The sequence below is a fragment of the Mercenaria mercenaria genome, chromosome 17 (genome assembly GCF_021730395.1).
Source record: "Mercenaria mercenaria strain notata chromosome 17, MADL_Memer_1, whole genome shotgun sequence".
NCBI classification, from domain to species: Eukaryota; Metazoa; Mollusca; class Bivalvia; order Venerida; family Veneridae; genus Mercenaria; species Mercenaria mercenaria.
The window spans coordinates 52,527,016-52,551,553 of record NC_069377.1 but is presented as its reverse complement, the minus strand read 5'-3'; the positions used below and the strand labels follow the sequence as shown (position 1 = coordinate 52,551,553).

The 24,538-nt window shown below is 35.5% G+C and overlaps 1 protein-coding gene across 2 annotated transcripts in view; it reads right to left on the bottom strand.

Annotated features, from left to right (window-relative positions):
* Positions 1-5,521: 5,521 nt before the first annotated feature.
* Positions 5,522-24,538, bottom strand: part of LOC123536172 (uncharacterized) — a 41,904-nt gene continuing 22,887 nt past the window's right edge. Inside the window, exons 8-13 of one of the 2 annotated variants that reach the window (XM_045319114.2) lie at positions 23,297-23,506; positions 22,243-22,394; positions 16,853-16,956; positions 16,150-16,358; positions 9,329-9,761; positions 5,522-7,464 (exon numbers count right to left, since the gene is read on the bottom strand). In XM_045319114.2, coding sequence (XP_045175049.1) covers positions 7,299-7,464; positions 9,329-9,761; positions 16,150-16,358; positions 16,853-16,956; positions 22,243-22,394; positions 23,297-23,506 — 1,274 coding nt within the window. In that variant the 3' untranslated portion in view covers positions 5,522-7,298. The remainder of the gene's footprint in view (positions 7,465-9,328; positions 9,762-16,149; positions 16,359-16,852; positions 16,957-22,242; positions 22,395-23,296; positions 23,507-24,538) is intronic. The other variant, XM_053528172.1, reaches the window with a different exon arrangement.

Here is a 24,538-nt window from a genome sequence, read left to right as displayed (position 1 = left end):
CAGTAGGTCAAATAATAAAAAAAATCTTGTGACCTCTCTAGAGGCAATATTTTTCATGGGATCTGTATGAAAGTTGGTCTGAGTGTTTAACTTGATGATATCTAGGTCAAGTTTGAAACTGGGTCAACTGCGGTCAAAAACTAGGTCAGTAGGTCTAAAAATAGAAAATCCTTGTAACCTCTCTAGAGGCCATACTTTCAAATGGATCTTCATGAAAATTGGTCAGAATGTTCACCTTGATGATATCTAGGTCAAATTCGAAACTGGGTCATGTGCAGTCAATAACTAGGTCAGTAGGTCAAATAATAAAAAAACCTTGTGACCTCTCTAGAGGCCATATTTTTCAATGGATCTTCATGAAAATTGGTCAGAATTTTTATCTTGATGACATCTAGGTCAGGTTCAAAACTGGGTCACATGAGCTCAAAAACTAGGTCACTATGTCAAATAATAAAAAAAACAACATCATACTCAGTTCAAAACTGGGTCATGTGGGAACAGGTGAGCGATTCAGGACCATCATGGTCCTCTTGTTAAGATATAGCCTTGAAATTTGGATGACATGTACAGTTTTGCACACCGATCTTAAAACTGACTTTTAGTGACCATGAATATGACCTACTGACCTACTTTCTTGTTTTTGAAGCTTTAGCAAAGAAATTTGTTCAAGCAAGCAACTTAACTCAGGTGAGCGATATAGGGCCATCATGGCCCTCGTTTGTAAATTAACGTAATCTTTTGTAATGCTGAGAGACTGGTGTTGAACTGACACCTTAATTCATCAGTCATGTGTGAAGTAATTGGATAATTGTAAGTCTACTCTGATCAACACACAAACTCTGGTTTTTTTCATTTGTCAAAAAAAAAATCTATGAGGTATTGTCATCACTAGATTGTCAGTGTTGGTTAAATTTTTTATGTTTACTTTTTCTCAAAAATTGTAGGAGCTACAGCTTTGAAACTTTGCACTCTTGTTTATCATCATATGTGTCTATGTAGGCCAAGAAACATAACTCTAACTTGCATTTTGTCAGAATAATGGCCCTTCTTGTACTTAAAATTCTGAACTGTAACGCCTTCCTTACATACTGTCCAGCACTTGCAGACGAGCGATGGCATCCATAGGCTGTGCTCTTATTATTTTTTATCATTATCATTACTTTAACTAATATATCATAATAAACAATTGTTAGTTTTCATAGCTGTATCAGCATAAAACCTTGAAAGCGATACTTTAGATGCATGTGTGCATGAGCTCATTTATATGGATTACAGGGTTGCGAGGCATTTGTCCTCCATGACAATTTGATAAAAGACATGTGTCCGAAGTCATTCATCCTCCACCTCTGATTCATGTGGTGAAGTTGGCACAGAACAGGTTAGTACTGGTACAGAATCCTGGAACACTGGCTAGGTTATATTCCCACTATTACATAACTTAAATACTGTTGAAAAGCAGCGCTAAACCCAAAATGAATAAACAGAACCTTAGATGTGTTTAATGAACATTTAACACTATTATAATCAAACTAATAAAAATACTTATATATCTATTACATCTTTTCCATCATTACATGTTCTAAGCTAAACTATAAAACAGAAAAAGCTATCCCACTGACTAAGGTGTTGTCACCCATATCAAGATTTTAAGTTTTAATGCACTTACTTCGTCAGTGGAAGATGGAGTTATATAGATGTGGCATAGTCCGTCAGGCGTTTCTTCTGTGCGTACATGCATCCGTCCATCCAAAACTGAAATTGCTTAAAACTCGAAAAAGTATTTTAGCTAGAATCGCCAAACCTCAATTATTAATTAGCATTATAGACCTTTTTTCACTTGTGGTATTATCCCCCTTGACCCTATAATGGCAGAGGTTTTCACCTTGATTTGGTAAAAAAACTGGCGTTTTTGACTGTATCTAAGTAACCTAATGATGGATCTTCATGAAACTTTATATAAATGTAAAACAGTATAGGGCTGTGATGTCTACGCAACTTGCGTATCACAAATATGGTACATTTTACCTTTCTCCAAACACATCTTGATGATTTGGCTGAATATTGCATACCAAGTTTACATTCATGTTTCCATCTAAATGAAGCAATATGAGGAGACATGTGCCTTCACTGAAAACAATTTATAGTTCTTACATAGTCTGATCCCAAAAGATGGTATGCAGATGCGAAGGTGCATGAAATTACACCTGCTTCACCTGTGTTTACCTTTTTTTACCCCAACTGTCAAAACCAAAAACATTAAAATCTTAATCATATAAACTAGTTTTGTGTAGTATGAATAAGTAACAAGGATTGATAATAAAACAGCAGTAATAAATTAGCATTTTATTTACAAGTAAAGCAAAGTGGAATAACAGTTATCACATTACAGCAAGTAAAGTGCATAAGTCACGGCTGTTATAACAGCTAGTAAATCAGCAGTGTAAAAAATATACAAGAAAACATACAGATAACTTTAGGAATGTTTTGAGTAAGTGACAAAAAATAACACTATAAAGTATATTTTATGGCAATAAATGGTTATACTGTATTAAAACATTAATATTTTGCTTTTCTGTTAAGGTCAGTTCTCTTCACCTTTGGTAACTAGTGTTATCAATCTAGAATATAATGTCTGAAGGATGCCTTTTACTTCTTAAGTTCAAACTAGGAGTTTCTTGCTTATTTTATTTTTACAGCACTGTTCATCCTAAATACATGTACTTGACCCATTTTATAAATAATAATAAAAAGAAATATAATGACAACAGACTTTCATTCATAACACAGTTCATTATATGCAATGATTCTATTTTTGAATGGTGTCACTTACAATTTTAAAACGGGCCTTATGTCCAAAAATATAATATGAAATAAAATCAATTTACTGTATGATTTAAGGTGATTATCAGCCTTATAGCTTACCATGTTTTACAGCCAAACAAGACTAACATAATATTTTAGCCCCTAAATGTTCTTTCTAGGGAATTCTATATTTCTAGATGGGATCTGCAAACATAATTACTACCAAACAAGAGGAACTGATATTACATTTTTCTAAAATATCCCCAGTATGCGCAAGAAAAGCAAATCTGTCTGTAATACTTCTATTTAGGTTGACATGGGTTTTTTGACATTCTAGTATTAAAGACAACATACTAACTGTACAACACAATACTGGTCTTTATTTATTTTAAGTAAAAAAAATTAAATATTACAACAACAAAAATCTTATTAAATTAACCCTCAACCTGTAATACCTGGACAGTAAAATTTATACATCAGCTGTGGAAATACTTGCATCAATATAAAATTCATTAACAGAAAATAATGTGCCAAACTTAACAGAATGCATAACAGTGATAATATGATAAAACATAAGGTAAAATTGGGTATTTCACAGAGAAATATATTAACTTAGTCGCTAAATCAAATGCAGTTATAATACTGGTAGTGTATAGTTATATAAATACAATGTATGCAATTGTCTTGAAACAAACCAAAAAAATAAATTTTTTTTAGCTTAGCTTTATTTGTGCACATATGTATTCAATTGCTCACATAATGGATAAACTAAAATCAAAATTCTCTCGCACACAGGATAAACCACACAGGATAAACTGTACCAATATTCAGGTTCCCACTTATGATAAACTACACTGAAATTCAGGGCAAAACATTTTACAAATCTACTGAATTGTGTCTACATCCCTGTAAGGGATCTGACATTATGGGAAGATAGATAGATATGAAAATGTACTTCATTTTTCACTGATGAGCAACAGGTTTTCATTTTAATAAGTCATTATCAGCATATTTCGTTGGAGAATAAGCACTAATGTCTTTTGTGCTACCAATATTATTTAAAGCAAAAGGTAGGCAAGTGATTTGCCTCAAATAAAATACGACTTCAAATTTAAATGGACGGTAGATCTGCCAGGGTCATTTCTGACTACCTCAAGTTTCTGCGGGGTTAAGTTATTGCTCAACAAAAGCACCGCCTTGTGGGTGCAGATGCTCATCTGATTTTTTTGTCTCTGTATAATAGAAATATTGTCCTACCCGTGTTTTTTATGATATTTTATAAGCCTAAAAGTGGCCATAATTCTTGCAAAAAGCAGGATGGAGTTATGTTTCTTACGGTACAGAGTCAGCTTTTGATGGTGAACAAGTGTTACAAGTTTTAAAGCAATAGCTTTGACCGTTAAGAAGAAAAGTTGACCTGAACGCAAAACTTATTCAAGAAATCTGATATTGTCCAAGTCCAAAAGGGGCCATAATTCTTGCAAAAAGCAGGATAGAGTTATATTTCTTGCTGTACAGAGTCATCTGTTGATGGTGAACAAGTGTTGCAAGTTTTAAAGCAATAGCTTTGATAGTTTAGGAGAAAAGCTGACCTGAACATGAAACTTAACCAGGCAACGCCGACGCCGATCAAGTGATGATAATAACTCCTCTTTTTTTTAAAAAAATATCAGATGAGCTAAAAAGGATGAGGTCTAGTCACTTGTTGGTTTAATAACCAGACGCTAAATATTCATTGACAATTAACTGTACAACTTCAATAAGATTTTAAAAAAAGAAAATTAAATGTACACATACAAAACGCATTTCAAACAGAATTTGTATCACAGACAAAAATTTGAATGAAAACACAGCCAAAAATCACCAGTGCATGAATGAAATTGATGTAAAAAAACAAGAGAAATATGGCAAATTTTTAAACAAAATATGGAATATTGATGACAGTAAATATTTTCTGCTCTAAACCAAGATTTTAGGCATTTATTTGTCTTATCCATTTTTGCTTTTGGTCTATCAAACATAGACATGAACTCACTTCCAACTAAGATTTTCCTTGACAACCTTATATTATTTGGGGAGATAGTACCATAGTAAAATAATCCTATTTTATAAATTTACACATGGTAAATGATCATCATGAAAGTCAACCAATTTCTGGACATGCAAACATGTACAGAGGGACTGACGAAGCATTTCTATAGGTTACACTTAGTTGGAGCACAAAAACACATTCAGTACAGAGAATTGAAGAAAACAAGAGCTGGCTGTAAGATAGCGTGCTCGACTTTTCTCAGTGCAGTGCAGTGAATTTGAGCTTTGCCAGTAAAAAAAAAAATCCAAATTAAAAAGGGGCAAAACTCTGTTAAAATTCAAATTATAGTTATGAGAATTGTGTCTCCTGGTGTACACTTTGATAGTTAATAACTATTTTGAGTTTCAAGTCAAAAGCTTTAATAGTAACAGAGATATTTGACTTTATCAAAAATTTTAACAAAAAAATCTAAGTTAAAATGGGCATAATTCTGTCAAAATTCAAATCAGTGTTATGGGGATTGTTTCTCCTGGTGTAGACTTTGATGGTAAATATGTATTTTAAGTTTCAAGTCAAAAGCTTTGATAGTACACAAGTATTTGACTTTATCAAAACTTAACTAAAAATTCTAAGTTAAAAAGGGGCAAATCTTTTAAAATTCAAACCAGAGTTATGGAATGTGTGTCTCCTGGTGTGGATTTGATAGTAAATAACTATTATGAGTTTCAAGTCAAAAGCTTTAATAGTAACAGAGATATTTGACTTTATCAAAAAATTTAACAAAAAAATCTAAGTTAAAATGGGCATAATTCTGTCAAAATTCAAATCAGTGTTATGGGGATTGTTTCTCCTGGTGTAGACTTTGATGGTAAATATGTATTTTAAGTTTCAAGTCAAAAGCTTTGATAGTAACAAAGATATTTGACTTTATCAAAAACTTTAACTAAAAATTCTAAGTTAAAAAGGGGCATAATTCTTTTAAAAATTCAAACCAGAGTTATAGGAATTGTGTCTCCTGGTGTGGATTTTGATAGTAAATAACTATTATGAGTTTCAAGTCAAAAGCTTTAATAGTAACAGAGATATTTGACTTTATCAAAAATTTTAACAAAATTTCTAAGTTAAAATGGGGCATAATTCTGTCAAAATTCAATTCAGTGTTATGGGGATTGTTTCTCCTGGTGTAGACTTTGATAGTAAATAAGTATTTTAGTTTCAAGTCAATAACTTTGATAGTAAGAAATATTTGACTTGATCAAAAACTTTAACCAAAAATTCTAAGTTAAAAAGGGGCATAATTCTGTCAAAATTCAAATCAGAGTTATGGGGATTGTTTCTCCTGGTGTAGACTTTGATAGTAAAAAATTATTTTAAGTTTCAAGTCAATAGCTTTGATAGTAACAGAGATATTTGACTTGATCAAAAACTTTAACCAAAAATTCTAAGTTAAAAAGGGGCATATTCTGTCAAAATTCAAACCAGAGTTATGGGGATTGTTTCTCCTGGTGTAGACTTTGATAGTAAATAACTTTTTTTAAGTTTCAAGTCAATAGCTTTGACAGTAACAGAGATATTTGACTTTATCAAAAACTTTAACCAACGCCGACGCCGGGGCGAGTGCAATAGCTCTATATTTTCTTCGAAAAGTCAAGCTAAAATGAAGCTGAAAAAAATGGCATATTGATGTCTCTACGGATATTAAAATTCCAGTCAATGTAAAAAAATTATTTAAAAAAAATAAAAATAGTGACCATAATTCAACAATTTTGACAATACATTGAGCACGCACAAAAAAATCGCAGCAGTCTGAATGGCTTTGTGAAATATGGTTTATTGTCTGTTTTGACAGCAGTAAAAATGTCCAAGTGAAATTTTTTCTCATGATTCTAGAGGTATAAATGAACACATAGCAAATCTAGTAATAAGATAGAAAACGAAATGCAAACACATTACAAACAATATAAAGAAGCATATCACAATGGGCAATAATTGGAGGCAAACTTGCGGCATGTAAAGCACTCGCATACATTGAAACCCTGCTTGCTCGAGTATTGACGACTCAAGTACCAGGGCCGACTCGAGCAATTATGCAGTCATTTTCCTTATATTGGCTGTTTTGATCACTAAAAACCCTTGATAACTTGATCTCCCTACAGCTTTTAGCAATCTGTGTTCTACTGTATTATACTAGTTCTGAAACAGTTTAGCACAGATCTGGCGGCTCCAACTTCTTTGCCCCATTTTATAGATGCCCTTTTCTTAACTTTTTAATTCTTTTAAGCCACCTGTATATCAGGAATACAGTTTTTCATTAAGAATGTTTTGTTCATAATGAATCTTCAGTTACCCAATGTTAAAAAATAGCACAAAGAGCCGAGAGTTCCAACAAGAAAGTCGGATAACCCTGTCTTCCTTATATCTCAAGCCTGACACAGAATAAGACTACCATTTTCTGATAAAGTCGTCACTTTGGTGGGGCTGTGGGTTTAGATGGTAAGCTAGGTACAGTAGGTAATGATCGACGCATTTTAGGTTGTGATGGTATGGCTAATGCAGCACGTGCCGTTGATGGTCGTAGAGATGACGGGGGTGCAGGTCCACTTCTGATCAAGGGACTTGCTGGGTCTTCCCTTAAATAAAAGAGACATATGAAATTAATACACTGAATAATGTCAAATTAATTTTACTGTACAGTAATATTAAAGATGTTTTTACTTTTGTACATAAAAAAGTAACTCGTGAATATAAAATGGGTATGCTTATTGCTTATTTAACAGCATTATGCACATAAATATAATCATGCCATGAACTGTGAATTTTCAGCAATAACAAGAGCTGTCGGATGACAGCGCGCTCGACTATTTGAAGAATTGATTGAAGAATGGGATCAAAATATTTCCATCGATTTTCAGACAAAAGAAAAAAATGGATTAAACAAAAAATGTTCCTGTATTTGTGGATTTCTATTAGTCTTGCACTAAATGGCAATGTGTGACCATGATGGCAAATATGTTAAGTTATATGTTAGGCAAAATATGGACTTGTAAGAAAAACTGAACAAATTTCAAAGTCCAAAAATGGCCACAATTCAGCCAAAATAGTTATCAGAGTTATGTACTCTTGCCTACAGATGGAAATAATATTGATAAACAAGTGTTTAAAGTTTAAAAGCCATATGTCAAATAGTCTTGACAAAACATGGACATATACAAAACAGAACCAATTTCCAAGTTCAAAAAGGGCCATAATTCAGCCAAAAAAGATGACAGAGTTATGTACTCTTGCCTATTGATAGAGACAATTATACTGAACAAGTTATAAAAGTTTCAAAGCCATATGTCAAACACTTTACACAAAATATAAACTGGTACGAAAAACTTAACAAAGATTTCTAAGTCAAAAGGGGCCATAATTCAGCCAAAATGCTTGATGGAGTAATGTACTCTTGCCTACAACTGGACATGGTGATGGTAAACAAGTGTTGAAAGTTTCAAAGCTTTATCTCAAAAGACTTTGTCAAAATGTAGACTGGTACGAAAAACTTAACCAAGATTTCTAAGTCAAAAAGGGGCAATAATTCAACCAAAATGCTTGATGGAGTTATGTACTCTTGCCTACAACTGGACATGGTGATGATAAACAAGTGTTGAAAGTTTCAAAGCTTTATCTCAAAAGACTGTGTCAAAATATGAACTGGTACGAAAAACTTAACCAAGATATCCAAGTCAAAAGGAGCCATAATTCAGTCAAAATGCTTGACCGAGTTATGTACTCTTGCCTATAACTGGACATGGTGTTGGTTAACAAATGTTGAAAGTTTCAAAGCTTTATCTCAAAAGACTTTGTCAAAATATGAACTGGTACGAAAAACTTAACCAAGATTTCTAAGTCAAAAGGGGCCATAATTCAGTCAAAATGCTTGACAGAGTTATGTACTCTTGCCTATAACTGGACATGGTGATGGTAAACAAGTGTTGAAAGTTTCAAAGCTTTATCTCAAAAGACTTTGTCAAAATGTGGACTGGTACGAAAAACTTAACCAGGGTGTGACGCCAACGCGGACGCCGTGGTGAGTAGGATAGCTCTACTTATTCTTCGGATAGTCGAGCTAAAAATCACAATGCTTTAAATACTTAACATGCAGTATTTTTGTTTCCTTTTAGCTTTAACGATTCCAACATTGAAGTTGGGCTTTCACAACTAAGTCATTTTTCAAAATGCTCCCACCCAAACTGATCAAATTTACAGTGGAAATTGAAGCGTTAATTACAAAACAAAGTACTGATTAATATAAGACATAGAACCTTACATCACAAAATATTATAACCATGTATTTAAGAAGTAAATTTATAGGAGGCTGAAATACAACACACAAAATTTTAATATCATTCACTGTGTTCATTAGAATGGCATCATTGTTATCATGAAATATTTAAAAATTAATCTATTTAAAATTACGTCACAAAACATGTTTTGAAAAAAAAAATTGGTTACCTCCTATTTCTTGCAATGACGGGAACTCCAGATGTCGGTGGTGGAGGTAAACCTGTAGAATTTATCCGCAGACCACTTGAACTTCGTACATCATTCCTTGTCCCTACTACAGGGTTTGGTCCGAGTAAACTGCCCAGTGGACTCTGGGCTCGCACCTGACTTTGAGTGTCTATATGTTTTCTTACAATATCTCTCTGATTTGGAGGTGGAATAGATGCTTTATGCCTTTCTTTCAAATCAGATAGTCTGAATTTATTTTCTGCAGAACTAGCTTGTAATAAAGAGTCACTATTGTTATCTTCAGAAAGACCTGATTGTCTGTTTGTATGGGGTGAAGTTACACGGTGGTCAATGTCATGGGATTTTGATTTAGATGTAAATGTATTTTTTGTTGAAATATTCTCAGGTGATGAAACTGGTACAAATGATGAAACTGAAAATAAAAATAAAATATTTGATGCAACAGTTTTGATTTTTCTCAAAGAGTGCTGGTGATCATCAAATTTTCTGAAAATAATTTGCTTGAAAGTGAATTTTGGGAATCACACAACATTCACAGTAATATAGTAGAGTTAAATCTGTATTAAGAAATCAGTCAGGGGAGTGACAAAATCTAGGTGCTTCAGCCAGGTGAATGCTTCAGACAAGTTGAAATTACAACAAAATTCAAAACGGGAAGTCAAATGACTGGCATCTTCAGGCAAGTGGCTGCTTAATTCAGGCGGCCACTAAGGCAAGTTCAACTGCACTTAAAATGTGGAAATGTTACATATACAGTTATGCTTTTGATTTATATGAATAATGAAGTTTGCCCTGGTATAAATATAAGATCATGATTTTCATGTTGGAACTTTTATCACATGAAAGTTTACAACATTATATTTGTAAAATTCTTGACAAGCACTTGAAGTAACAATATCAGAGAAGCTGTACTGAAAAAAATGTGATCACCAAACAGACTGATATCAATCACTAACAAACTGGCTATATGTTATCATAGTGTTAAACAAAAGCACCGCCTTGCGGGTGCAGGCGCTCATCTGATTTTTTCGTCCCTGTATAACAGAAATTTTGTCCTACCCATGATTTTCTAAGTCCAAAAGGGGCCATAATTCTTGCAAAAAGCAATGTAGAGTTACGGTACTTGCTGTGCAGAGTCAGCTTTTAATGACAAATAACTGCTCCAAGTTTTAAAGCAAAAGCTTTGACCGTTGAGGAGGAAAGTTGACCTAAACGCAAAAAATCAGATGAGCTAACAAGAGATCACAGAGTGATCTTGGCGCCCACCAATGAGCCATTTTTGAGTGTTCCAAATTTCTAGACTTACTGACTAGCTCAAGGTCAAATTTTATTTCTGTACACAACACTGTGCATGTGGTCCAAATTCAAAAGCTGTAGCTTGAGAAATGTGAAAGTAGGTCACTAGGTCAATGTCAAGGTCAAAGTTTGTTTCGGTACACAATCCTATGCATGTGGTCTAAATTTGAAGCCTGTAGCTACAGAAATGTGAAAGTAGGTCACTAGGTCAATCTTAAGGTCAAAGTTCATTTTGGTACACAAAACTATGCAAGTGGTCTAACTTTGAAGGCTGTAGCTTGAGAAATGTAAAAGTAGGTCACTAGGTCAAAATCAAGGTCAAATTTTATTTCGGAATACAAAACTATGCATGTGGTCCAAATTTGAAGCCTGTACCTTAAAAATGAGAAAGTAGGTCACTAGGTCAATGTAAAGGTCAAAGTTTGTTTCAGTACACAAAACTATGCAAGTGGTCCAAATTTGAAGGCTGTAGCTTGAGAAATGTAAAAGTAGGTCACTAGGTCAAAATCAAGATCAAATTTTATTTCGGAATACAAAACTATGCATGTGGTCCAAATTTGAAGCCTGTACCTTCAAAAATGTGAAATTAGGTCACTAGGTCAATGTGAAGGTCAAAGTTTTTTCAGTACACAAAACTATACATGTGGTCCAAATTTGAAGGCTGTAGCTTGAGGAATGTGTAAGTAGGTCACTAGGTCAAAATCAATGTCAAATTTAATTTAGAAACACGGAACTATGCATATGGTCCAAATTTGACGCCTGTACCTTCAAAAATGTGAAAGTAGGTCACTAGGCCAAAATCAAGGTCAAAGTTTTTTCCAGTGCACAAAACTATGTATGTGGTCCAAATCTGAAGGCTGTAGCTACAGAAATGTGAAAATAGGTCACTAGGTCAAAATCAAAGTCAACTCATGTCAAGGTTCATCTTGCCACTCAAAAATATACATGTGGTCCAAATTTGAAGGCTGTAGCTACAGAAATGTGAAAGTAGGTCACTAGGTCAAAATCAAGGTCAACTCATGTCAAGGTTCATCTTGCCACTTAAAAATATACATGTGGTCCAAATTTGAATGTTGTAGTTATTGACAAGAACATTTTAAAAGCTTTTCCCTATATAAGTCTATATGAACCATGTGACCCCCAGGGCGGGGCCATTTTTGACCCTAGGGGCATAATTTGAACAAACTTGGTAGAGAACCACTAGATGATGCTACATGACAAGTAGCAAAGCCCTAGGCTTTGTGGTTTGGACAAGAAGATTTTCAAAGTTTTTCCCTATATAAGTCTATGTAAACCATATGACCCCCAGGGCGGGGCCATATTTGACCCTAGGGGTATAATTTTAACAATCTTAGTTGAAGACCACTAGATGATGTCACATACAAAATATCAAAGCCCTAGACCCTGTGGTTTTGGACAAGAGGTTTTTCAAAGTTTTTCCCTATATAAGTCTATATAAACCATGTGACCCCCAGGGCGGGGCCATATTTGACCCTAGAGAAATAATTTGAATAATCTTGGTAGAAGACCACTAGATGATGCTTCAAACCAAATATCAAAGCCCTAGGCTCTGTGGTTTTGGACAAGAAGGTTTTCAAAGTTTTTCCCTATATAAATCTATGTAAAATATAGAAATAAACAAAGGGCCATAACTCACTCATAAATTGTTGAACCAGTCTGATTTTCAGGGGGACACAACTAGGGTACCAATACATCATTCTGACAAAGTTTGGTCAAAATCCCCCCAGTAGTTTCTGAGGAGATGCGATAACGAGAAATTGTTAACGGATGGACGGACGGAATGACGGACGGACGGACCACGGACGCAGAGTGATTTTAATAGCCCACCATCTGATGATGGTGAGCTAAAAATGGGTAAATTTCAAACTTGCAAGAAGATTTATGGCAAAAAATAGTATTTTTCCCCCCAGAAACAGTCTTAATACAGCTCAAAAGGGTAATCATTTAAATGAGGATTCCACTACCAGTCCAAAATTTCTTTAAGTGCATGCATGAGAAGAAATGTGCATTATAAATTACACAAAATTAGAACCAAAGAGTATGCAAAAATAATAAGACAAAGTACAAGTTATTATTCATATAACCATGACCAAAATGTAATGTTTAGGCTGAATTTTTATTAAACTTTACCCTGCTGGCAGCAAGTGATTCTGATAACTTTCATCAAAGTCTTGCAATACTTACACAAGACTACTACAATATTACAAATTAAAGTTTTAAAATGGCAATGCAAATAACTTGTTAGCAAAACTTTAACCTAAATTTTGGAAGTCAAACAAGGATCACAAATTTGAATCAACATCAACCAAGAGTTCTCTTTGTTGCTTATTTAAGTCGGTTCGATGGGTAGGTTGCCTGATTTAAAGATTCAATCCAATAAAAATGTTGTTACAGAAATACAGCTGGACTGTTAACTGCACACAAAACATAGGTAAAATTTTCTAAGACAAAAAATCCGGTAATTCCCGATAAATTCAACCAAGTGTTACTTAACTTTGTTATGTAAGTTTGTTTGATGGCTAGAAAGTTTTTGTGTTTCTATATGTAGGTGTTAACAGCTAGATAATTAAATGTACACATTTTAATCAAATTTTCTAGGTTGGAAAAATACCATAATATACATGAAATTAAAACAGGATGTAAACAAGAGCTGTCTCCATAGGATGACACATGCCCCCGATGGCACTTTGAATGAACAGTTATGGCCGATGTTAGAGTTTAGGACCTTTGACCTACGGACCTGGGTCTTGCGCGCGACACGTCGTCTTACTGTGGTACACATTCATGCCCAGTAATTTTAAAATCCATGCATGAATGACAAAGATATGGACCGGACACGCCCATCAATGCACTATCATGAAATATGACCTTGAATGTCTAAGTGTGACCTTGACCTTTGAGCTACGGACCTGGGTCTTGCGCGCGACACGTCGTCTTACTGTGGTACACATTCATGCCAAGTTATTTGAAAATCCATCCATGGATGACAAAGATATGGACCGGACACGAATGCACTATCATGAAAAATGACCTTAAACGTCTAAGTGTGACCTTGACCTTTGAGCTACGGACCTGGGTCTTGCGTGCGACACGTCATCTTACTGTGGTACACATTCATGCCAGGTTATTTGAAAATCCATCCATCGATGACAAAGATATGGACCGGACACGAATGCACTATCATGAAAAATGACCTTTAAAGTCTAAGTGTGACCTTGACCTTTGAGCTACCGACCTGGGTCTTGCGCGCGACATGTCATCTTACTGTGGTACACATTCATGCCAAGTTATTTGAAATTCCATCCATCCATGACAAAGATATGGACCGGACACGAAAATTGCTGACAGACCGACAGACTGACAGACTGACAGACGGTTCAAAAACTATATGCCTCCCTACGGGGGCATAAAAAAAGTAATAAAGGGCCATAATTCACAATAAAATATCTAATTTAAAATTAGATTCTTTCAGTAGGTTTGATGACTGGGAAGGTTTATGTGAAGTTTCAATCCAGTATAAACAATGACTGCTGAGATAAAGCCCTGAACACAGAACTATATCCATGGTGAGAAGAACAGCTCTCATTATTCCTGGACTAGTCAAGATAAAAAATCACTAGTGTATGATATGGAAAATGTGCATGCATAAACCAAAATACACTAAAACCTTAAACCATGCAACAGAAAAATAGCAAAATTTCAAATGTCTCAAACTGATGCTATACTGCTTTTAAAACAGTAAGGAAAGCTGAAGTGGGTGGGGATAAAGGAAGGGTGGGGGGGGGGGGGGGGGGGGGGAGTTATCAATTTTGCACGCAATATCAAAAGAGCGATTTCTTGCAGTATGTGGCTACTACATGTTATATTCTGTGAAAATTCCCTTTAATTTTGTATCTAAAATTTTGACTCCACAAATTCATGTTCCCAAGAAATAGCTGCTTTATGTGAAACCATGCAATGTTATACCAATTAAATTAAATGATTATACAGTAATTGGTAAACAAGAATGCCAAAGGCAGTGTTTCTGATCTATTTCACATTCTTTTCGGATACAAAATTTACAGGTACTTCCTTATGAAAAAGTTTATTTGACACTAACTGATGAAGTACTATTTTTATCAGTGAGATACAATCTGTATCACACACTACAGATCAATCAATGTGATATAGCTTTGCTGATCTACTTGTACACTGTATTAATTTCCGAGTTTTTGTGTAAAACTGGATGAAAATTTAGTTGCGATTATAGCAAAATGAAATGAAACAGAAATCTGACATCATTTTCACATATGCCCTCTGTTTCCCATTCATTCTTAGATAATTTTTTTTTCAAAAATGGGTACTTTAATGTTAATAAGCTTGAAATAACAAGAGCTGTCCGTAAGACAGCGCGCTCGACTTTACTCAGTGCTTGACTCTGAATTAGAGCTTTACCAGTAAAAAAAAAAATCCAAGTTAAAAAGGGACATAACTCTGCCAAAATTCAAATCAGAGTTATGGGAATTGTGTCTCCCAGTGTAGACTTTGATAGTAAATAAATATTTTGAGTTTCAAGTCAAAAGCTTTAATTGTAACAGAGATATCTGACTTTATCAAAAATTTTAACAAAAAATTCTAAGTTAAAAAGGGACATAATTCTGTCAAAATTCAAACCAGAGTTATGGGGATTGTTTCTCCTGGTGTAGACTTTGATGGTAAACAAGTATTTTAAGTTTCAAGTCAAAAGCTTTGATAGTAACAGAGATATTTGACTTTATCAAAAACTTTAACCAAAAATTCTAAGTTAAAAAGGGGCATAATTCTGTCAAAATTTAAATCAGAGTTATGGGGATTGTTTCTTCTGATGAAGACTTTGATAGTAAATAACTATTTTAAGTTTCAAGTCAATAGCTTTGATAGTAACAGAGATATTTGACTTTATCAAAAACTTAAACCAACGGCGACGACAATGCCGACGCGAGTACAATAGCTCTATTTCGAAAAGTCGAGCTAAAAAGAAAATTTCTTTGTTTTATTATGGATTTTTTTTTTTGTTGGGTTTAACGTCACCCCAACACAATTATAGGTCATATGGCGAATTTCAAGCTTTGATGGAGGAGGAAGACCCCAGACCCCCGTGCATTATTTCATCACAAGCGGGCACCTGGGTAGAACCACCAACCTTCCATAAGCCAGCTGGATGGCTTCCTCACATGAAGAATTCAACGCCCCAAGTGAGGCTCAAACCCACATCGATGACTGGCAAGAGATTTGAAGTCAGGGACCATAACCATTCGGCCACGGAGGCCCCTTTTAATATGGAACACATCTCATCTTGATATTAGACAATTTTAACCTTACCTCATTTCATGGCAAGATATATTCATTGAAAACTTACAAATACCCTCTATGGCGATTACTATGAAGATACAGCAAATAATGCACAATTTTGAGACATTTGAAGAAAATACTTTTAATGAAAGAAAGAAGACAGCGTGCAGAACCTGAGGGAAGTATTTTACAATTTTCGTCGTCTGTTTGTATCCTATTCTCGTCTCTAACTTTATGTATCAGCTCTTCATCTTTCACTGGTGATAATTCTTCATCTGAATCAACTTCTGAGTCACCTGAGAGGCTTACAGCATCATCTGCCTCATCATGATCAATTCGTAGCACCTGTGGAGCTTTACTATCACGAATTTTCACCATTCTCCTATGATAAGATAAAACAAGCATGAAACAAATGTCTACAAATATTTTCTTGAAAAAAGAGTTCTCCTTACGTTTTTTTTTTAAGTTTACTTATATACGTGTATTTAATAAGATTTTAAAAATATCAGGGGTAGTATCTGTTACAGTTTTAAAATACTTGCATGTTCTTCAAAAATTGTAACAAAATTTTGAATGCATGTGCCTTCTACAACTACAGACAACTCATCTATCAGCAGTTTATAAATATATCAATATCATATTAAAGCAAACCTGGGGTAAATTTTAGTATTTTCAGCAAATATGAATAGCAAAACTTAAGTTCAGTTACATGATTACCTACATAATTCATCTGGCAACTGGTTTTGCTATATACATGGTCAAAGTCAGGTAGATGATTGTTACATAATTTCAGTGTATGTCTGGTATAATAAATACTCAATAATAATGTGGATATTTATATGTTGAAAAATTAGAAAAGAAAACACTAGTGCTAACTTTTCATGTTCTTGTTTCCATGCCTTCAACTCCTCAACAATTTCACTTCTATCTCTCTCTTCCTCTGGTAAAACATCATAAGTATGCTCCACTTTATGCTGAAACTGAACATAATGCATCAATCATTTTATAGTCTATTTCACAATATGTAAAATATCACACAATATTATGGACACTATTTTACAAGTCAGTAGTAGAATATACAAGGACACAAAGAACACTTTTTTTAAAGCGTATAATAAAATAGAACCCTTACAGAAGCAAGCCTCTGTGGCGTACATGCTGCGTATTTGCTGTGTATATGCCGCGAACACAGTAGTACGCCAGAGGAGTACATTTTACATACACCGCATGCCGCGTACATGCTGATACTATTTCGACGAGTACACAGCATGTACGCAGGAGGTCAATAGTACACTTCAAGTACGCAGCACAGACTCTGAAAATTTAAGGAGTACATTGCATGTACGCAGGAGGGACTTGTACAAGAAAATAGTACACTGCATGTACACCGCAGATAGTTTGAAATTTGTGCAGTACACTTCATTAATGCGGGAAAGACTTGTACAATTTCTTCTGGCATTTATACTTAGTTTTTTTTTATAAGTTAAAGTCTGAAGTAAACTTCATATATGCGGGAGGGACTTGTTCATTTCCTTTTGGTGTTTATACTTTGAATTTTTTTAGGTAAAAGTCTGAAGTACACTTCATGCAGGAAGGATTTGTACTTTTTTTTTTTTTGGAAGCAAGAACTTGATTTCCGAGTAACTTTTATCTTAATAGCATAGAATAGTTCAGATTACCGGTATTCTGAACAATGAAAATTTGCCAAACTATTTGCAATGTTCATTTGTGAAGCTTGCATCTTAGTGATTTCTGAGCTGCACATTGCATGCAGTGTAAAAATATATTCTTTTTCATTTTGAATTAATCCTGGAGCTTTCTAACTTGGATAATTGAAAAGCCTTATTTGAACTTCGTTGCATTACATTTTGTAATACATGAAATAATTACCAAGATAATGCCTCAACAGCGCCCGAATGAGAAGAATTAATAGCTCTCACTGTTATTTGAATACTCTTAAGCAAAACACCATTCTATCATGTTTTATAAAGGCTTTAATGCTCATTATGTTAACTCATTAAGGCCTCACCAAATTAAAAAGTTGTTCATCGGATTTGCCGCTCGTATATTTTCAGAACGTTTTTGGCTAATTGCGCTCGCCCAATTTGAAAAAATCAATCCAAAATTTTTTGGTGCGCTACTTTTTACGGACGTAAAAGTGTATAAATGCTTATATAATTACAGTCCTAGATTGTTCTCAGATGGATTTTAATCAAAATAAATACATACTACGCACACATCGTCTATAATAAATCATAACACTTATATTTAGTTGCATTAAAGTTGTTTCCCCTTGATGCAGTAAATACGCCATTTTCTTCAAATGTTTACCAAATTACATGCTACAAAAATTGATTTATTTCATTGAAAAGTGGATGAAGAAAAGCATACTAATTTATTTGATAACATCAATCTACATTATTTTGGTAAGGGTAAATACTTATTGATGCATGCCATTTATCTTTTTTCTGTTTTTTTCTGTCCAAATGATCAGCATTTGCATACGAAAGTTGGTGGGGTAAGGAATTTACATTATCACAGCAGTTTCGCCACAAGAGTACACAGCATGTATGCAGCAGGAGTACACAGCATGTACGCCCCAGGACTCGGGCCAGGAGTACACAGCATGTACGCCGCAGGAGTACACAGCATGTACGCCGCAGGGGTAGTACACCGCAGGCTCATTTGCATGTGAAAAGTGTATGTGCCGCGTACATGCTGCGTACTATTTCCCGCATACTAAATTCCTCCAGCGTACATCCTGTGTACTATGTAGTCCACAGCATGTACGCAGCAAGTAGTACGCGGCAGAGCTCATTTGCATGTCAAAAGTGTACTACAAACGTACTATCAGTGTATGTGAGGTGTATATCCTGCGTACTATTTAAAGCCCTTGATTTCAGTACACATCATGTACGCATCATATACGCTGTATGTACACAGCAAGAGTACGCAGCAGGCCTTTTTCTTCTGTAAGGGAAATGCTGAACAAAAGAATACAATTTTTTCACTGGTTGTAGCTGCAGATGGTAATTTCTGTTTCAACAGTATATTTTAGGTGCTATATGGCGGTGACAAAATACAGCAAAAAAAAAAAAAAAAAAAAAAAAAAAAAAAAAAAAAAAACAAGGAGCTGCATTTAATAAATACTTGATGCCCCCGGTGGTATCCTTGTCGATAGATTTTGCTCCTAAGTCCAAAACGAGGTCAAGGTCAAACTGAGGTCAGGTGATGTCTGAAGATGAGGAATGGTCACAGTTTACATCTGTATTAGTATCAATTCATTCTTGTAAGGGGTATTGATGCTAGATGAAACGGTCCCATTTGGTTAACCAAGAGATGGCCCATATAAAGCAACCTAAATCCAAAATGAGGTCAAGGTCAAACTGAGGTCAGGTGATGTCTGAAGATGAGGCATGGACACAGGTTACATCTGCATTAGTATCAAGTCATTCTAGTAAGGGGTATTGATGCTAGACGAAACGGTCCCATTTGGTTAACCTCGTATGGACGGACAGGACAATCACTATATGCCTCCCGCATCAGTAGATGCTGGGGGCATAAAAACAACATATATTCTAATCCACACCTACAACTTAAGACATATATTCTCTTGTTTTGCAGACTGTATTCTACAAATGAAATAAGAAATATTATAAAACACCAGAAATGTGTCCATGGGGCACAGATGCCCCCACTACGTGACAAAGGACACAAATTTTTTCCTAGGTCAGGGGCCATAACTACTACAATACTAAATGAATCTGGACGCAAAACCCCAGGTGCACAACTGCAAATGCTGATCAACATTCCTTTAAACTTTGGTGACTCTAGGTCAAATACTTTTGGAGCTATGTAAAATGACCAATTTTTAACTAAGTCAGGGGCCATAACTACTAAACAACTGAATGAATCCGGACGCAAGACCCCAGGTGCACAGCTACACATGCTGACCAACATTCCTGTAAAGTTTTGTGACTCTAGGTCAAATACTTTTGGAGCTAGGCGCGACACAACATTAAAATGACCAATTTTTACAAAGTCAGGGGCCATAACTCCTACATGACTGAATGAATCCGGACACAAAACACCAGATGCACAACTACACATGCTGACCAACATTCCTGTAAAGTTTTGTGACTACGTCAAATACTTTTGGAGCAACGCGCAACACAACATTCTCGGAAGGACGGACGGACGGAGGACGGACAAGGGCAAATCTATATGTCCCCCCCCCCCCCCCCCCAAAAGTGGGGGCATAAAAAAAATCTCATAAATATAGTTTATCCCACATCGTGGTAAACAAGACAAGTTTTTACCAGCACAGGTGTAAAGTTACTGGAAACTTCTATCAAGCATATAGAAATGTAGTTTCTTTACTTTATATGTGCTGCTATACATAATACAAAATTTACATCAATTTTAAACACACATACAATCATGTGAACTGTGGCAATATCATGCTCTGTTCATAACCAGCATCTCTTGGGGAAATACTGAACACGTTTGGAATCTGATATAGCTGTCAATAAAAGTGATTAATATTCCCTGATGCCACTCTGATACAGGTAAGTAAAATGTTGTGATAACGACATTTGACCATCAAGTGTGACCTTGACCTTGAATCATGTGATCTGGGCTGTGTAATCTCAGTGGTATTTTTTGACCTGGGTTGTGGTCACTGCATGCTGTCTTGACGAGATTAACAACTGATTAAAATGTAAATCCTTCCAGTGGTTAAGAAGAAATATCTAGAGGTCACAAATTTGAGCTATTTGATTTTTGACCTCTGTGACCCTGACTTGGACCTACTGACCTGAATTGTGCACATTCCACATGTTGTCTTGAGTAGGTTAACAACTGATGATAATTTTATGAAAACCTTCCACACCATTATAAGATACAGAACATGAACAAATCTAAGCTGTTTGGCCATTGGCCTCCGAGAGGGGCTTGATCTTTGACCGAGTGACCTAGGTTGTGTGGTTTTCATGCTATGTTGATGAGGTATATATTTGTTGCTAGATTTATGAAAATCTTCCAAGCAGTAAAGAAGATATGGACCACACACAAAGTTAAGCTATTTGACCTTTGACTTCCAAGTGTAACCACGGACCAAGTGACTTGGGTTGTGCATGTTGTCTTAATGAAATTAGTAACTGATGCAAGCTTTACTAACATTTTCCCAAGCATTAAGAAACTATGGAGCAAACATGAATATAGACGTACAGACGAATGGACAGACCACAGGGTGAACATGCGCAATGCCAATATAGCCCCCAAATACTCTGCATCTGGGTGTATAATTATTCACCAGTATGATGAATGTCAATGCAGTCTGGCAATTTTCATGTTCAGTATTATATTTTGTTTGTTATCACATAATTTCATGGACTGACACAATCTGGGAATCACTGAAAATTAGTCCCCCGTGGAAATGAATGATTTCTCAGAAATGTAATAAGGCCATTGCAAACTAAACAGACATGTGAAGATTTGGTTAATTGATAACCTTTTCAATAAAATAACACAAATGTATTTTAGTGTCTTCAAATAAAGTTGCATGCATCTCTTCAAGAATATTTTATATTGGAAATATAAATAAGCAAACTTCATGCATATTGTTAGTATCAAAGAAGCAAATTTTGAACATCATATAATAATGTTTGTGACACAGGTGCAAAATTCATACACACAGATTTGCAACAGTGATATGACTGTGAGGTATGGGGGTATAAACAAACTTCATCAAACTTAAGTAATAATATTATGAGACTTTGAATCCTTAAATAAAAACATTACCTTCTTAAACTCTTCCCAAACCTACAGATGTATTTCATAAAATGTTTATCAATACATTTCATTTCTGGTGTAAAAAATTTTTTTCCAAAGTGAAGTTATTAAGAGTCTGGAAAACAATGGGGTATTTTTTGCAGATAACAACCATAACGGTTTTTTTGGGGGTAAAAATGCAATACATTGCTACAATTGCCTAAAAATCAATTTAAAAACCTCTTATCTGATTTTAATCCAAGTTCTGTAGGTTCAAAATTTAAAGATTGCCTTCGTACTGCAAATGGTGGACTGATAAAGCAGCAATAAAAGGTAGATAAATAAAATGGCACAAACACCAAAAAACTACATGTTGGTTAAAATTGAAATGGATAAAACAAAATTTACTAAACTTCATGGCACTGACAAGGTTAATATGCAGTTAATTTTTCATTGTTTCTTCCTAATCTAACTAAATAGCAGAACAAACTCACCTTTGGTTCAAATGTAAATTCAGGTGCTGGATTATCCAAATCTCCTGAAGCATCTGGATTGAGCCGTCTCCTTGACAACAAAGCTTTTGATGGGTTACCACAGATGACCTTGCCCATTGTAAGGTCACTTGCATCAGTCGTCTCTTGCACTTCTAAGAGAGGGAAGAAGATATTGTCTACGGTTGTAGTTAATTACATACATTGTCTGACAAAAGAGGCCAAATAATGTGAAGTCTGTTTCTGGGTTTTAGATCAAAATAAAGTTCAGACAATATCATGACTTTCCAGCTTTCTAATACAGGCATGCATACCCCTCCCAACCCGAAAAAATAAACAAGTATGCGCACAGGTAGAATGTCGAGCCCGCCAGCTGTCAAGTGTGACCTTGACCTTAGACCTAGGGACCTGGTTCTTGCACATGACACTCTGTCTCATAATGGTGAACATTCATGCCAAGTAACATCATGCATGAAGAAATGCTCCAGACAAACTTCAATTTGACCTTTGACCTCCAACTGTGACCTTGACCTTTAAGACAGGAACCTTCTCATTAAGGTTAACATTCATGCCAAATATAAACAAGATTGGTCCACGCATGTCAAAGTTATGGTCCGGACAAAATCAGACGGACGCACGCATGCACATACCCCGAACCGCCAAAAGTGGCAACTATATCAAGCTCATCGCATGCAGGCTCGACAAAAATCCTACAAGTAAATAAATTCTGTCAAGTATGAAGCCATAACCTCACTAAGAAAGAAAGTCAAAAGAATAGCAATCTGTTTTTTTTTTTTTTAGCTGGAGCCTCATGAATACAATTTAGGTCATATGGCAACATTTCCTAGGGACACCTCAGGGACCCAAGCTGGCACATGGTTAGAACCAACGACCATCTGTAAGCAAGCTGAATGGCCACCTCACATGAAGAATTCCACACCCCAAATTAGGTTTGGAACCAACATGAGTGAGGGAAAGAGATTATGGTCATCGACCTTAACCACTCAGCCATGGAGGTCCGAAAGATTGTAAGTGGTATTTACTATGATAAATTTACCTTTTCCTCCAGAAGACGGTCTACCTGACCCAGATGATGGACGCATCCCTATGGCTGTAGCTGGTCTTGCACCTGTGGATGCTGGCCTGACTCCTGCAGTCATAGGTCTGAACCCTGAGGAAGGCCGTAGGGCTGAGCCTGGTCTGTAACCTGCATTAGGTTTTAAAGCTGCAGTGCTGGGCCTTTTACCACTTGGTGGTCGACTAGAATCTGTTAAAGATACAAAAAAAGTGTCAAAATAAATATATAACCATAAATGTCAATTCACTTGCTACTATCAAATTCATTTGAGCCTTGTTATGTAATGAAACTGATGTTAAACACCTGTCATATACTGTAAAATCATCTGAACAAATATGTTTCATGTATGAACAAAAGCCTTGTTGACCTTTGACCTCCAATTGTGACCTTGACCTTTAAGCTAGAGGTCCAGGTTTTGTGCATGACACGTCGTCTTCTCATGGGGAACATTTGTGCCAAGTAATATTAAAATCTCTTCATGGATGGGAGAGTTATGGACCGGACAGGAAAAAAGCCCTGTTGACCTTTGACCTCCAATTGTGACCTTGACCTTTGAGCTAGGGGTCCGGGATTTGCGCATGACACATCATCTCATCATGGGGAACATTTGTGCCAAGTAATACTAAAATCCCTTCAAGGATGGGAGAGTTGTGGACCGGACAGGAAAAAAGCCCTGTTGACCTTTGACCTCCAACTGTGACCTTGACCTTTGAGGTAGGGGTCCGGGTTTTGCGCATGACACGTCGTCTCATCATGGGGAACATTTGTGCCAAGTAATATTAAAATCCCTTCATGGATGACAGAGTTATGGACCGGACACGAAATTGCGGACGGACGGACGGACGGACGGACAGACGGACGGACGGACGGACGGAATGATGGAAAAGTGCATTCCTATAGTCCCCGAAACTGGTTTTCAACCAGTAGGGGACTAATAAACAGAGTAAATTTGTCTATGATATACGGTAAATGCATATTTTCACTGGGTCAAAATTTCACAAATTTGAAATTTTGAGTACGTTTGAAAGGGTTAATATTCACAAAATTGTAGAAATGGTATCCTACTTTAATTTGAATTATAAAAATGGTGAATGTTTACGCATGGATCAATTTTTGCAAGATGTAGAGCCTCGCATAGTGAAAATTAAACCCTAATGAAAATTTTTGCTTTTACAGTAATGTCAACTCTGAAACAAAAGATTGTGTTTGGTTAAACTTTCC